Here is a 15,791-nt window from a genome sequence, read left to right on the forward strand (position 1 = left end):
AGTGGGAGGGGGCAAGGGGGAGAGGATGAGGTGGAGAGGCAGCAGGGGCCAATGGTGTAGGGCAAAGGGGCCTTATGGTGGTGAGGCTCATCCACCAGCCAAAAGCCCCCATTCAGAGCCCTGTGATGGAAGCGGAACAGAATTGCAGATGGGGGGCCCCTCTGCAGGTTCCAAGTGATGGGCAAGGCCCCTGGCAGCCAGCCAGCCTAGGATGCCGCCAGATTGTCTTAAATCCCGCTCCCCCTCCAGCATCTCCCTCGAGGACAATCCCAGCTAAGCTCTCCCCAGAGGAGCAGCCACGTGGGCAGACTTGGTGGCAGCAGGCCCAGCGTGTTGCTGCCTGCTCCCACCATGCCCACCACACCCAGGACCTGTCTGTCTGACTGTCGGTCGGTCTCCGCCCTCACAGGTAAGCACAACAATAGCACTTCACTCTGGCTCAGCATACTGACAGCCAGGATATTGTTTAATCCCCACAAAGGTCCTCAGCCTGCTGCGTGGCCCGAGGAGCCCACTGACCACACAGGACAAGGCCCCATGAACAAAGTCACTTGCCTGAGGTGAATTCTCACCAACTTCCCACCGAGGGGCTTTGTTATAGAGCCTCCTACAGGGCAAGACTCACACACAGGAGGGGGCTGAGGACACAGCCAGGGTCAGAAGAGTTCTGGGGTCCAAATCTCTTACCATACAGATGAGGAACTGAGGCACAGGGAAGGGCTGTCAGCAGGGTCTCCTAAAGCCTAAGACAATTCTCTTTTCCACCCATTCCCTTAGGAAACACCCAGTCACACAGACAAAGAAAGCCCTGCAGCTGTGGGGATTTTGAGGGGGAAGCAGAGAATGGGCCCCTGGCCAGAAGTGGGTGTGGCCCTGAGAAGTGGGGTGTGGCCCTGGAAAATGAAGGGAATGGCGTGTCTGTGCCAAGATGGCAGCAGTGCAAGCCAAGGGGGATTCCACCGACAGCAGAGTGAGGTCTGCAGGTCAGCGCCACATCTAATCCAGCCGCTGGGGCTGAATGCAGTTGAATAAATTCAGTCGTAGGTCCAGGAGCCTGCAGCCTGGGAGGGGCGGGGGCCGAGGAAGCAGAGGTCTTACCTCGGAACTTCTTAGGAGGGTTGTCCAGGTCCCCGGCCGCAGGCTCCACCACACAGCGGTCATCCACCAGCCTGCGGGACAAGGCAGCTCGGTCAGCAGGAGAGAAGAGACCTGTCTCCCACAGCATCCCTCCCTTACAGCAGGGCATGCCAGGGCACCAGTGAGCCCCTAAGGTAATTCCTCCATCTCTAACAAGCTCCCCACCATCAAGTCATTCTTTCCTAGCATCACTGTTGAAAGGCAAGGTGTCTCTTGGGGGTGGGGAGAACCCCAGGAAGAGCACAGAAGCACACCCAGCCCACCCCAACCCCCTGACTGGAGCTGCAGCTGTCCTGGGGGTCCTCTGCCGCCAGTCAGGACTGTCACATGCTGCAAGTGTATCTTCTGTCCCAGCCCTGAGACACTGCTGCCCTGATGGGAATGGGCAGTGGGTGAAGGGGGCAGGAGAGGAGGAGAAAAACAAAAGCATAGAGGAGTGGAAGGGAGAGAGACAAAGAGAGTCAGAAAGATAAAAAGGGTGAGAAACAGAAGCAGAGAGAGACCAGAGACAGACAGATGACAGAAGCATAGGAGACACCAAACTAGCGGCATGAGTCTTTAGGTCTCCAAGGAAGGATGATGAGTCTCACGCCTTCCCAGTCTCAGTCAGGCCTCATTTCATCGTCTCCTCTTTGGTTCACCCTAGGACAATTTCCCTCTTATAGCCATGCTGGCATTAATCTCGTATTTCTTGACGGCATTCATTTACTAATCCATCTATCCACCCATCCACTCATCCCTCCACCCATCCATCTACCCAGCCCCCTATCATCCATCTATTCATCCACCCACCCATGCACCCATCCATCCACCCATCCACCCATCTACCCATCCAGCCACCCTTCCTGCATTTAAAATTTGTCAATGCCACTCCAGCCTCTAAGATAAAGTGATGCTGCTCACCAACCGTGTCAAAGGCCAACTCTGTCTCAGCACCCCCATGCCTGTTACCTCTGAATTCTCACCAACTTCCCAGCAAGGGGCTCGTTTTTAGTGCCATTTTCCTGAGAAGAAAATCAAATCTGAACATTAAATAACTTGCCTAAACTCACAGAGCTGATTTCAAAGCCCATGCTCCTTCTGTACCTCCCCTCCCTGGGTTGGTTAAGAAGGTCTTTTCTGTTTTCTTTTTCGAGACGGAGTCTCACTCTGTCGACCAGGCTGGAGTGCGGTAGCGTGTTCTCGGCTCACTGCAACCTCTGACCCCCGGGTTCAAGCGATTCTCCTGCCTCAGTCTAATGAGTAGCTGGGATTACAGGCACCCACCACCACGCCTGGCTAATTTTTGTATTTTTAGTAGAGACAGGGTTTCACCATCTCTTGGCCAGGCTGGTCTCAAACTGCTGACCTCATGATCCACCCGCCACAGCCTCCCAAGTGCTAGGATTACAGGTGTGAGCCACCACACCCAGCCTAACAAGGTCTTTTGTGATCTGACCTCTACTTACTCCCTAGCTAGCCTCACTATTTCCTTGCCCCAACTCTACTAAACCTCCAGTTGAACCCAAGGTCCCCGGAGCTCTCATCTCTCCAGAGGCAGTCCTGGCAGCCAGCAATGCCTTAATATTTACTGCACCCTGGCCCCATGAAGCCACAGACCCAGCAAAACTCCATCCTTCCACCCTCAGCTCCGGTCTCCTACTCTGCAAAGCCTTCCTTGGCCAGTGCCTGTGGGCCTCCCTCCTTCATGTTCCGGCACCTGGTCCTGGCAGTGTCTCTCCCCACTTCTTGTTTTTTGTTTGTTTGTTTGTTTGTTTGTTTTTTGAGACGGAGTCTCGCTCTGTCGCCCAGGCTGGAGTGCAGTGGCCAGATCTCAGCTCACTGCAAGCTCCGCCTCCTGGGTTTACGCCATTCTCCTGCCTCAGCCTCCCGAGTAGCTGGGACTACAGGTGCCCGCCACCTCACCCGGCTAGTTTTTTGTATTTTTTTTAGTAGAGACGGGGTTTCACCGTGTTAGCCAGGATGGTCTCGATCTCCTGACCTCGTGATCCGCCCGTCTCGGCCTCCCAAAGTGCCGGGATTACAGGCTTGAGCCACCGCGCCCGGCCTCTCCCCACTTCTTGACTTGCTGTGTCTACGTGTGAGTTCCTTGAGAACGGAGCCCCTATGTGTTTCCTTTGGAATGATTAACACCTCGCACAATGCAGTGTTATGATATAATAAGAAATATGTATTTGGTCTTCATCCCGGTTCCTGGCTAGAGCTCCTAAAGCCCTTGTAACTTCCTAAGTGATAAGGGTAAGAAGAGTTACAACGTTGAGATTTTTGCACCCAGTTCCCGAAATAGATCGGAAGCAATAAAGATGAAATGGCATAAATTTTGTTCATTCCAAGCCTCTTTCAACCACACCTGGTTTTATGTTAATGAAGTGACTTTTGGAAATCCCCTGAGGATGGGGCTCCCAGGGGAATAACCACGTAACTTGAGGGTTCCCATTTTCAGCCCCACCCCCATCACCACCTCCTCCTGGAAGGAGAGAACCGCTGAAGGTTAGGTTAACCACCAATGGCCAATGGTTTAATCAATCATGCCTATGTGGCCGGGCGCAGCGGCTCATGCCTGTAATCCCAGCACTTTGGGAGGCCGAGGCGGGTGGATCATGAAGTCAGGAGTCCAAGACCAGCCTGACCAACATGGTGAAACCCCATCTCTACTAAAAATACAAAAATTAGCTGGGCGTGGTGGCACGTGCCTGTAATCCTAGCTACACAGGAGGCTGAGGCAGGAGAATCACTTGAACCCGGGAGGCAGAGGTTGCAGTGACCCGAAAACACGCCTGCACTTCAGCTTGGGCGAAAGAGCAAGACTCTGTCTCAACAAAAACAAAACAAAACAAAACAAAAAACATGCCTATGTAAGGCAGCCTCTGTAAAAACCCAAAAGGGGCCAGGCACCAGTGGCTCACACCTGTAATCCTAGCACTTTGGGAGGTCCAGGCAGGTTAGTCACCTGAGGTTAGGAGTTCGAGTCCAACCTGGCCAACATGGCGAAACCCCGTCTCTACTAAAAATAAATAAATAAAAATTAGCTGGGTGTGGTGGTACACGCCTGTAACCCCAGCTACTCGGGAGGCTGAGGCAAGAGAATCACTTGAACCCGGGAGGCAGAGGTTGCAGCGAGCCGAGATCAAGCCAATGCACTCCAGCCTGGGCAACAGAGTAAAACTCCGTCTAAAAAAAAAAAAAAAAAAAATTAGCTGGGTATGGTGGCACACGCCTCTAACCCCAGCTACTCAGGAGGCTGATGCAGGAGAATTGCTTGAACCCGGGAGGCAGAGGTTGCAGTGAGCTGAGATGGAGCCACTGCACTCCAGCCTGGGCAACAGAGCAAAACTCCGTTAAAACAAACAAACAAACAAACAAAAAACCAGGTTCAGAGAGCTGGGCTGGTGAACACATGGGGGTACTGGGAGGGAGTCACCCCTGGAGAGAGCCTGGAAGCTCTGTATGTCCTGCTCCATATTAATCTCTTCCATCTGGTTGTCTTTCTGAGTTCTGTGAGCCATTCTAGCAAATTATTAAACATAAAGAGGAGGTTGTGGGAACCCCTGATTTACGGCTGTTTGGTCAGAAGCACCAGAGGCCCAGACTTGCGACTGGTGCCTGAGATGACATTAGTCTTGGGGGACTGAGCTTTCCACCTGTGGAATCTGACACTCACTCCAGGTAGATAGTGTCAGAATTGAATTGAACTGGAGGACATCCAGGTGGTATCCCCAGAGTCTGTGTCCTTTCCTCTCCCCACCTCCAGCACCTGCTTAGTCCCTGGCCCTCTTCCCTTCTCCATCTGCACTCGCATCGTTGGGCATCCTGACCACACTCATGAACTTAAGAGCACCTCCAATACATTCACTGAGAACTCCCGCATTCACCTCCCACGAACTCCAGCCTCGGAGATCTAACTGCCTAGTCCACATCTCTACTCGGATATCCACAGGCATCGCAAACGCAGCCTATGCAAGCTGAGCTCCTGGCCTCCCACTGGAACATGCTCCTCCAGAGGTCCTCCCCATCTCAGTTGATGGCAACTCCATCCTTCCACCTGCTTGGTCCAAAAACCTTGGACCTCGGCCGGGCGCGGTGGCTCAAGCCTGTAATCCCAGCACTTTGGGAGGCCGAGATGGGCGGATCACGAGGTCAGGAGATCGAGACCATCCTGGCTAACACGGTGAAACCCCGTCTCTACTAAGAAATACAAAAAATAGCCGGGCGAGGTGGCAGCGCCTGTAGTCCCAGCTACTCGGGAGGCTGAGGCCGGAGAATGGCGTGAACCCGGGGAGGCGGAGCTTGCAGTGAGCTGAGATCCGGCCACTGCACTCCAGCCTGGGCGACAGAGCGAGACTCCGTCTCAAAAAAAAAAAAAAAAAAAAACCCTTGGACCTTTCCTTGGCTCCTCCCTTCCACTCACACCTCACACCTAACCTGTCAGGAAATCCTGTGGGCTGCATCTTCAAAATACACAGTCAGGTACAGAATTGGACCTCTACTTGTCACTTTCAACACCACATTGTTGAAATGTGGCTCCCACCAGCTCTCACCTGGATTTCAGTAACTACCTCCTCATTGGTCTCCTGGGTTCCCCCTTCACTCCCTTCAGCGTATTTCCCACACAGAAGCAGGGGGATCTCTTTAATTTTTTATTTTTTTGAGACGGAGTCTTACTCTGTCACCCAGGCTGGAGTGCAGTAGCGTGATCTTGGCTCACTGCAACCTCCGCCTCCAAGGTTCAAGCAGTTCTCCTGCCTCAGCTTCCCAAGTAGCTGGGATTACAGGCGCCTGCCACCATGCCCAGCAAATTTTTTTTTTTCATAGAGACGGGGTTTCACCATCTTGGCCAGGCTGGTCTCGAACTCCTGACCTCAAATGATCCGCCTGCATCGGCCTCCCAAAGTGCTGGGATTTCAGGCATGAGCCACCGCACCCAGCCAGGGGATCTCTTTAAAAGGTAAGTCAAATCAGGCCAGCACTCCACTCAGAACCCTCCAGAAGCAACCATCTCAGAATAAAACCAAAGAACTTACATGGCCTGAAAGACCCACATGGTTCACCCCCTCACCTCTCTGATTGCATCTCCTCCCCATCCCCCTTCCCCTCACCCTCTGCTCCAGCCCTGGAGCCCCCTCCAGGCTCCTCAAAGCCCTGAGGGGACTGGGCACTGGCTTTTTCCTCTGCCCAGAACACTCTACCTCCAGGATCCTCACCTCCTTCAGATCTGGGCTCAAACAAGCCTGTTCCCATGGAGACCCCCTCTCCCATTTTTATTAAAAATTGCAAACTGCTTCCTGCCACACTCGGTATGCCCCTCCCTATGTAATTGTTATCCACAGCCTTTATCACCACCTGGATGGCTAGCTAGTTTACTTATTTTGTTTACTATCCCTTACCCTGACCCCATGGAATGTAAGTTCTGTGAGGGCACAGACGTGTCTGTTTTGCCCCCTGCCGTATCCTCAGCACCCAGACCACTGCCTGGTGCAGAGAGGGCACACACAAAATGCATACCGAGTTAATTAATTCGTTTTACTAGCTGTGCAGTAAAGTACACAAGAAGCAAAAGACAAGGTCCCTGGCTCAGGGAATTTAAAATCTCATTGGGAAGACAAATCACATACTCAGAAGATAAATAATAAAAAGAATATGTATTAGAGCTGACTGGTGGTACCAGCCGTGGGTTTTGTCCGAATTCAGGGAAGGGAGAGATCACTGCTTGGCCAATCAGAGAAGGTATGGGAGAAGCAGGAGCTGCTCAGAGCCTTGAATAATTCATAGAATTTCCTGTGAGATATTAGTGAATCAGATTTGCTGGTTGTCTCTTAACAAAGCCCTGAAGGGAGGGGACACAGGATGGATGAATTTTGATGGTGAGAGGAAGAAAGCATTGACCAGGGGTGATGGAGCCACAGGGCAGCATCGAAGTTGTGCAGCTGAAGAGAGGCTGGCGGCAGTCCCTACCGCCTCCATCTTGACCAGCACACAGGGCCTTGTAGAGGGGGGAAGAGGAAGAGGCCGCAGAGTCCCCCTCCTCAGAGGGTCCCTGTCTGAGGAAAAAACCCATCCTAATCCCTGACCCCTCCACGCCTCTCCTGGGAACTCCTTGTCTGGGTCACACATGCAGGAAAGACACGCAAATTCGGGGGCCAAAGTGTTTTTCCTCACCCCTCTGGGCAAGCCCACCTGGTCATTACGTGGATGTCCATCTGTCCGAGCCTGCGCTGGCACAGCTTCTGAGACACAGCTTCTGAAGCCCCACTTCTCCAACTCAGCCCCTCCCCATCCCAGGGCCCGGCAGTCCACAAAGCAAGGAGTGCAAACAGACGCCACTTAGAGAAGGGAGGGACCGGTCAGGAGGGAAGCACGGACTCCGGAGGGGAATTCAAACAAGGTTGGGAAGGAAAACATCCCAGATGTGCAGCTGAGCGACGAGAATTGTCTGTGGAAGGGACTGGAGCAGAGAAGCAAGCCCTGGGCAGGGCTACGGAAAGCAGGGCGGGTCGGTCAGGAGTGAGGACTTGGGAAGCAGGAGATGGAACCTTGGGCATTTTCTCCTGGGTCCGCCAGGACCAGCAAAACAGGCATCATCTGGGAATGCTAGGCTCCTTTCTGTGTCCCCCAAGAACCTCCAAGGGGTGGCACCTTGCCACCTTGCCTTCCTTGTTTTATTCTCCAGCTAGTGTTTAGCGCAGCCCCCACCTGGTGTGTGTAAATAAAGAAGCTGGCCCTGGGCAGATGTTTGCAGGGTCCCACAGTGCCCCCAAGCGCCCCTCACCCGTGTCTCTGTGCAAACTCATTAGGCCTGAGGGATCCCATGAAGGTGATCTCCGGCGACAGCGGGGCGGGAGGGGACGGGAGGGAGCGTCGAGTGAAGTCATTAATAGATAAGCAAGAAAGCTCTTATCAGATGAGCTGTCGGGAGACCTGGGGCCAGAGGGAGGCCCGAGGGCCGGGACACAAGTTAGGTAAGTTTGGATGGAGAGGGACCTTCACCGGGCGAGGCCAAGACCTCTCCATCGCCGCGTGGTGGGGGCGGTTCTGGGTCCGCGCGGCGCGGGAGAGCTTGGCCCTGGCCCCGCCCCGCGCCCGCCCCGCCCCGCCCCGCCCCCCGGTGCTCTGGCCCCGCCCCCAGCCTGGCCCAGCCCGCGAGCTCCCGGCGCCTTGCCCCGGCCCCGCCCCCGCCCCCGCGGCGAAGCGAAACTCGCGGCCCCACGTGCAGCCTTCTCCCCCGACGCGCCGCAGCTGCCAAGGGAGGGCCAGCGCGGCCTCGCCCCGGCCTGCCTCCGACTGCGGGCCGCTGCCAGGACTCCGCGCCTCCGCCAGACGCGCCCGGGGGCGGGGCGGGTGATGTGCCGCTTCGCCCGCGCTTTCCTGCTCTCCCTGGCTAGTCTGCCCGCGTAGGGCGGCCCCGGGGGACCCCTCCCCACCTGCTGGCACCGACGTCGCTGGCCTTAGCGCCCCACCCCGACTCTTCCTTATGGCGGGCACCTGTGTTTATCAAACTAGCCGGACCACAGGTGCCCTGCTGAGTGCGCACCTGGCGCTGAAACCAGAGCCCGCGCTCTACAGGGGAAAGTGGCCGTGTCGCTTCACCCCTCTCTCCCCAAAGCCTCCCCACAAGGTCCCTCCACCCACAGGCCCCGCAAAAGGCCTGTTTCCACCCTCTACCAGCCCACCGATCTCACTGTCCAGACTCTACTAGGATGACACCCCATCCCACTCCTGCCATCTCAAGGCCAAGCTGAGGCTCCCGCGTGGTTCGCCCACCTACGCCCACCACCGACATCGCCCCTCATCTAGAGGCCGGTGGTACCCCAGCCAAGATCACAGAAAAGCTGCCCCTCCATCGGGCGACTCTATAGTTTATCAATCGTTTTTACATCCAGTATCTCATTGTGTTCTTACCACAGTCCAGTGTGAGACCCACAGAGTGGATGGAACCCCTGAGCCACACAGCTGGTCAGAGAATGGCACAGACACAACCCAGGTCTCCATCTACTCAACAAACCTCACTAGGCGCCTACTATGTGCTGGGTGTGGTCCCCACCCTCCGGGATCTCCTGCGACCATGCTGAGTGCGGAGGACAGGAGCCCTGTCTACACCTGTGTGTCCCCTTCTCCCCTCCATTCAGGACCACCCCAGCAGAGGCTCAGGAGCCCAGAGGACAGTCCCTACAGTGCGCCTTCCATCCACTGGGAGGCACAAGACCAGTCTGAATAGCAGAAGGAGCCAGAGGGCTACAAGGAAAGGGTCCTGGCTGGAGGCCTGTGGGCAGGCAGGGCTGTTCTGGGTCCTCTGGAGAGGAGCTGGTTGACAGCTTGCTCTAGGGTTGGAGGAGTGCATAGTCCCTGAAATGCCCACGGGGTCTACACCCCAAGACCTTGATCTGAGGTAGGAGAGGAACACAGCTGCATCCCATTCTACCCCATTCCACCCAGTGTGGACTTTGAAATCCAGGTGGGCTCCAAGGGAAAGGCAGCAGGGCGGGTCAGTGCTGTCTGGAAAGATTAGATAAGGAGGAGGAAGGGAGCTAAATAGAAGTGGGGCAGGTGACTATCAAGGAGCCTGACTCAAAACCTGCACCTACCAGCTTGGCCACCATCAGAGCACCATGGGAGGGGGAATGACAGATTGGGAGAATGACAGACTGGGGAAATCCCCGCAGGACCGTGAACAACCCCCCTCCCCCATTCAGCTGTGGATGAGAAAACTGTCCCTGGGGCATGGAGGAGAAACTGATCAGCCCAGGTCACACAAGTTAACGAACAGCAAGTTCCAGATCCCAGGTCTTCTGGCTCCCAGCCCCAGACACTGGCTGTGGGTGGAGGATTACCCGGTGCGAGGCAAGAAATTGAAGGCACAAACTGTTTCAGTATAATAAGGAAAAGAGTTAGAATAAGAATAGTCATAAGACAAATTAGATATAGAGATGATCATGGACAATTAGTAATCATTATTATAAACATTATTAATCTTCAGCTTTTAATATTACTCTTTGTTGCATTACTAATACAACCTAGGAATAACCAGCGGGTATAGGGTCAGGTGCTGAAGGGACATTGTGAGAAGTGATCTAGAAGGCAAGAGGTGAGCCTTCTGTCACGTCTGCATAAGGGCCGCTTGAGGGCTCCTTGGTCAAGCAGTAACGCCAATGTCTGGGAAGGCACCCGTTACTTAGCAGACCATGAAAGGGAGTCTCCTTTCTTTGGAGGAGTCAGGGAACACTCTGCTGCACCAGCTTCTTGTGGAAGGCTGGATATTATCCAGGTCTGCCCGCAGTCATCCAGAGGCCTAAACCCCTCCCTGTGGTGCTGTGCTTCAGTGGTCACACTCCTTGTCCACTTTCATGCTCCTCCCGTACTCCTGGTTCCTCTTTGAAGATCGTAGTAGATAGCAGTAGAAGGAATAGTGAAAGTCTTAAAGTCTTTAATCTTTCTTATAAGTGCAGAGAAGAAAACGCTGACATATGCTGCCTTCCCTCTCTGCTTCAGCTACCTAAAAGGGAAGGGCCTCCTATCCTGTAATCACATGACTTGCTTCACCTTGTCAATCACTCAGAAGATTCACCCTCCTTACCCTGCCCCCTTGTCTTGGATACAGTAAATATCAGCGAGCCCAGTCGTTCGGGGCCACTACTGGTCTCCGCGTCTTGATGGTAGTGGTCCCCTGGGCCCAGCTGTTTTCTCTTTATCTCTTTGTCTTGTTCCTTTATTACAGTCTCTCGTCTCCGCACACACGGGGAGAACACTGGCTAAGCCCCGTAGGGCTGGACTCTACAACTGGCCACCACTCCACAGATGCAGGCCAGCCCCAAGGACGCCACTCTAACAGCAGGCACTGTCAGAACACTGAGATGGGCTGGTGGTGGGTGGAAAGCCTGGGGAGGCCCTTTCTCCAGATAGCCAAAGTCACACCTACTAGGCGGAATGTTAAGAGAGGAACCCGGATTCACTGGTTGGGGCTTCTGGCTCATCAGAGAAAAGAAATTAACTCCTGCATCCCTGCAAAAGCAACCATTTCCTTTGCCTCTACATATCTTTACCAAGAATCCACCCTGTGCCAACAAGGGGCCAGGCAGTATATGGAACATATGGAATTTAAAAACAAGTACAGCTAAAGCCTTCAGAAAGCTTAAAGTCTAGAAAGGACAATAAGCCACACACGCAGAGAACCCCAACAATAGTCTCTCCAGGAAGAATGGAGATAGCAAGAACAACTAAACTTGGCCCAGTAGAAATGAAGGTTGAGGCCAGTGTCCCAGCCTGCCTCTGCCACAGGCCTGGGTTTCTGGCTGTCAGCGTCAGGCAGGCTCTCTGACAAGTCCTGGGGTCTCTACAGCGGTGCTGGGTGCATGGGAGGACATATCAGTAAGGCCAAGGAGAAGAAAGACAGGGATCAGGAGACCAAAGGGAAAGCTGGGAAGAGAGGGAGAAAAGGTGCAACCATGGGCCACCAGCCAGCCCTTGCCTCATATATTTGGCCTGCCAACCCCAGGCTTGTCTCCCACTCTCCATAACCCAGAACTGGATTCTCAGTCTTTCTCACTTGACAGAGTAACTGAGGCTGTAGGACCCTCAGCAGGGCAGACCTTCAGGCCAGCTCGCCCTGCCTCCAAACCTCTGCAGAGCTCTCTGGGACACAAAGCAACAAAGGCAGCTCTGACAAATCAATCCAGAAAGTGAAGCAGCCTACACCACAACCCCGCCTTGCCAGAAAATCGGTGTTCATGGTGGAAAAGGAGATGGGGGCAGGGCACTGTTTTAGATTAAAGGAAACTGAAGAGGCATAAGAAAATGTAACACGAGGACCTTGACAGGATCTCCGTGGGTTTTTTTTTTTTAGACGGAGTCGTCTCGCTCTGTTGCCAGGCTGGAGTGCAGTGGTGCGATCTCGGCTCACTGAAGCTTCTCCCTTCTGAGTTCTAGTGATTCCTGCCTCAGCCTCCAGAGTAGCTGGGATTACCAGTGCCAGCCACCACACCCGGCTAATTTTTGTATTTTTAGTAGAGACGGGTTTCACCATGTTGGGCAGGCTGGTCTTGAACTCCTGACCTCAGGTGATCCACCCACCTCAGCCTCCCAAAGTGTTGGGATTACACGCGTGAGCCACCACGCCGGGCCTGACCATTGGTTTCTTTAAATCAGGATCCTAGGCCGGGTGCAATGTAATCCCATGCCTGTAATCCCAGCTCTTTGGGAGGCCGAGGCAGGCAGAACACGAGGTCAAGAAATCGAGACCATCCTGGCCAACATGGTGAAACTCCGTCTCTACTATATAAATACAAGAATTAGCTGGGCATGGTGGTGCGTGCCTGTGGTCTCAGCTTCCGCTTGAGCTCAGGAGTTCAAGGTTACAGTGAACTCTGATCATACCACTAAGGACAATGGGCACATCTGACTATGGATTGGGTCCTGAATGCTATTAGGAAACTATTTTTTTTTTTTTTTTTTTTTTGAGACGGAGTCTCGCTCTGTTGCCCAGGCTGGAGTGCAGTGGCGCAATCTCGGCTCACTGCAAGCTCCACCTCACGGGTTCACGCCATTCTCCTGCCTCAGCCTCCCGAGTAGCTGGGACTACAGGCGCCCGCCACCTTGTCCGGCTAGTTTTTTGTATTTTTAGTAGAGACGAGGTTTCACTGTGTGAGCCGGGATGGGATGGTCTCGATCTCCTGACCTCGTGATCCGCCCGCCTCGGCCTCCCAAAGTGCTGGGATTACAGGCGTGAGCCACCGCGCCCGGCGGAAACTATTAATTCATGTGATCACAGCACTGTAGTTACATAGGAATGTATAATAAAACATTTAGAAGTGAAAAAGATGCAATGTTTATCATAAAATACTTCAGCAAAAAATACATGTATCAAATGTGACCACTGTAAACAATGATTAAGTCTAGGTGGTAAGCAAATTAGTGTTCTAAATGGTTCTCGCTACTTTTCCTGAATTATATTTATGCCTCAGGCTGTGAGAGCATACGTAAAGGCCATAGCCACCATAAGTAAGTGACCTGTAAAGTCTACCCACTGCCATGATCATCATCATCATCTTTGAGACACAGACTTAATTCTCCCTCCCATTACCTATATCACCCCCATCATCTATTTCTAGACTCATGCTGGAGAAAGGGCTCTTCTGCACTGTGCAGGAAGGGCTAATGGCTGGCTGGCTGAGTGACGGGAAGAGCAATTTGTTAACCAAATATGCACAGGTGTCTGCCTCAAGCACCTGCAGCTGCTCCTGGACTGAGATTTGTGTTCACAACCCCTTCTGGCTCTGCCCACCTGCTGGCCAAAAAAACATACCACTCTGATCATTTTACTTCCTCACTGAAGCCTCTGCAGTGAGTTTCTCCTGACTGCCTCCCCAAGTGGAAATCCCTCTGTAATGTGGCTCCACCCAGTTCCATCCCCAGCCCACACCCTGGACTCACTGTGTTGTGAACGCCCAGCCTTATTTCTGCACCCACAATTTTTCTCACAGTCCCTAGCCTGAAAGGCCGGGTAACCTCCTCTCCTCAGTCCCCTGCCGCGTGACTCCAAGCTCTCTAAGCCAGGGGTCCTGACTGCAGGGAATTGTGACTGCAGGTACAAATGCTGGGTGCCGTTGGCACCTTTCGCATGTCCAGCCTGACATACCCAAGGGGCTCAGAGCTCACATTCAGAGGCCTGTGATGAACTTAGTAGAGATCTGGGTTCTGCTTTCCTCCTTTCCCAACCCCAGGTTTCCTCCCCTCCACTCACACAGTCCTCACTCCTAGAGAGGGGTACCCCAGCCCCACATGGGGTAAAGTCTAGAGAGCAGGGCTGGGGGTGGACACGCAGGGACCCAGGCATGTGTGCAGAGGTCATCCAAACCCAGAAACCTCCCCACAAGTTGAAAGCAGAAAGCTGGTATGGCCCCACCTAAAACTCAGCATACGTCCCCACCCCCAACCCAAGCCACCGCCCCAATGGGCCAAGCTAGGGAGGGGATGTGGGGTCAGGAATGTAGGGCAGGGCAGAGTGTGAGCAAGTGGCTCCAGCAGGATTCTCTCAGGCCGGCAGGATTCAGGCCAAGGAGCTGGATGCAGCCTGAGGACCTGGAGTCCCAAGGTGGACGTGTGGCACTGGTTCTAGGCTGAGCCAACCCTGCGCCACCCCCTCATCCCTTCTCCATCACATCCTCGCACTGCCTGGGAAGTGCCTGACACCTAATCTTAAGGGCAGAGGCTGGTCTTACTCCCCACATGCTAGTGCAATACTCACACATGACACGAATCGGGTCTGACCCTCTGTGGCACCGAGTTCTGTTCCCATACCCCTCCACCACTACAGAAACACAAAAAGTTAGGGAGCCTAAGAGTTAAAGGTGTACCCTGTCTTTGATCTCCATTTCTGGAAACGTATTACCTGAGAGGATAACTATAACTAGACAAGTGTTCAGGCATGTATGCACTAGGATGTTCAGGGCAAATTGTTCTTAACAGCAAAAATTTACAAACAGCCTGAATGCTGAATACTAGAGCTGCTTAAATAAATTACGGTACAGCATACCATGGCTGTGTTGGCATGGGAAAATACAGCTCACTCTACATATATCCAAAAAAGGACGGGGTACAAAGCCATACGTGCAGTTTGATACTGTTTGTAAACGTTCATTTATGAATATAAAAGGCTAGAAGGTCACAGAGAATGTTCATGTAAGCCATAGTGGTATGACAGATCATTTTTTTGAGTTTTTCACATTTTCTCCAAAGAATGTATATTTTTTTTAATCTGAAAAATATATATATTTTCAAAAACTGAGTTGCATGGATTAGGCTAAGACCAAGACTCTGCCTTGGGGTACAGAACAGAAGTCTAACATCTCATTCCAGTGAAATCACAATTAAATGAAAGCCAAGCCGGGCGCAGTGGCTCATGCCTGTAATCCTAGCACTTTGGGAGGCCAAGGCAGGCAGATCACCTGAGGTCAGGAGTTCCAGACCAGCTTGACCAACATGGAGAAACCCCATCTCTACTAAAAATACAAAAAAAGTAGCCAGGTATGGTGGCGCACGCCTGTAATCCCAGCTACTCAGGAGGCTGAGGAGGGAGAATCATTTGAACCCGGGAGGCGGAGGTTGTGGTGAGCTGAGATTGTGCCATTGCACTCTAGCCTGGACAACAAGAGTAAAACTCTCTCCAAAAAAAAAGAAAAGAAAGCCAAAGCAGGTCTGAAATCCACCCAGGGAATGCTGTCAGCAAGGGAAGGGCAGTCCTCCACTCCTGGAATTACATGTGTCTCAGAGACTTAAGGCTCAAAGGGCCCCACTGCACAGAATGGAACAAGCTGGACCTGTGCCTTGATTACCACTGATTCTCCAGTGCCTAAAACAGTGCCTTGCCTAGCACATGGTAGATGCTTAATAAATGTTTGTTGAATGACATTATGAAGTCTGATGAAGGCAAAGAGATGGGCCTTCTGGGCTGAAGGGCAGGTAGACCTAGCAGGCAGGCTTCCTCACAGCCTGTCAGCCTGGGAGGGCCCCCAGATCAGGGATCCAGGCCCTAGGTACTTATTAAAACCACCTGGAGAACTTTTTAAAACTCCAACACCCAGACCCCAGCCCTAGAGATGGTGATTCAATTGTTCTGGTATGGGACTTGGGAGCTGAAATTGTTTTTTTTTTTTTTTAATCCCCAG

The 15,791-nt window shown here is 53.1% G+C and overlaps 1 protein-coding gene across 1 annotated transcript in view; it reads right to left on the reverse strand.

Moving 5' to 3' along the window:
- Positions 1-15,791, reverse strand: part of ITPR3 (inositol 1,4,5-trisphosphate receptor type 3) — a 77,180-nt gene that overhangs the window by 56,347 nt on the left and 5,042 nt on the right. Inside the window, exon 3 of the mRNA XM_078000103.1 lies at positions 1,099-1,169. Within this exon, the coding sequence (XP_077856229.1) occupies positions 1,099-1,169 (71 nt within the window). The remainder of the gene's footprint in view (positions 1-1,098; positions 1,170-15,791) is intronic.

This window comes from Macaca mulatta, chromosome 4, assembly GCF_049350105.2.
Source record: "Macaca mulatta isolate MMU2019108-1 chromosome 4, T2T-MMU8v2.0, whole genome shotgun sequence".
Classification (NCBI taxonomy): domain Eukaryota; kingdom Metazoa; phylum Chordata; class Mammalia; order Primates; family Cercopithecidae; genus Macaca; species Macaca mulatta.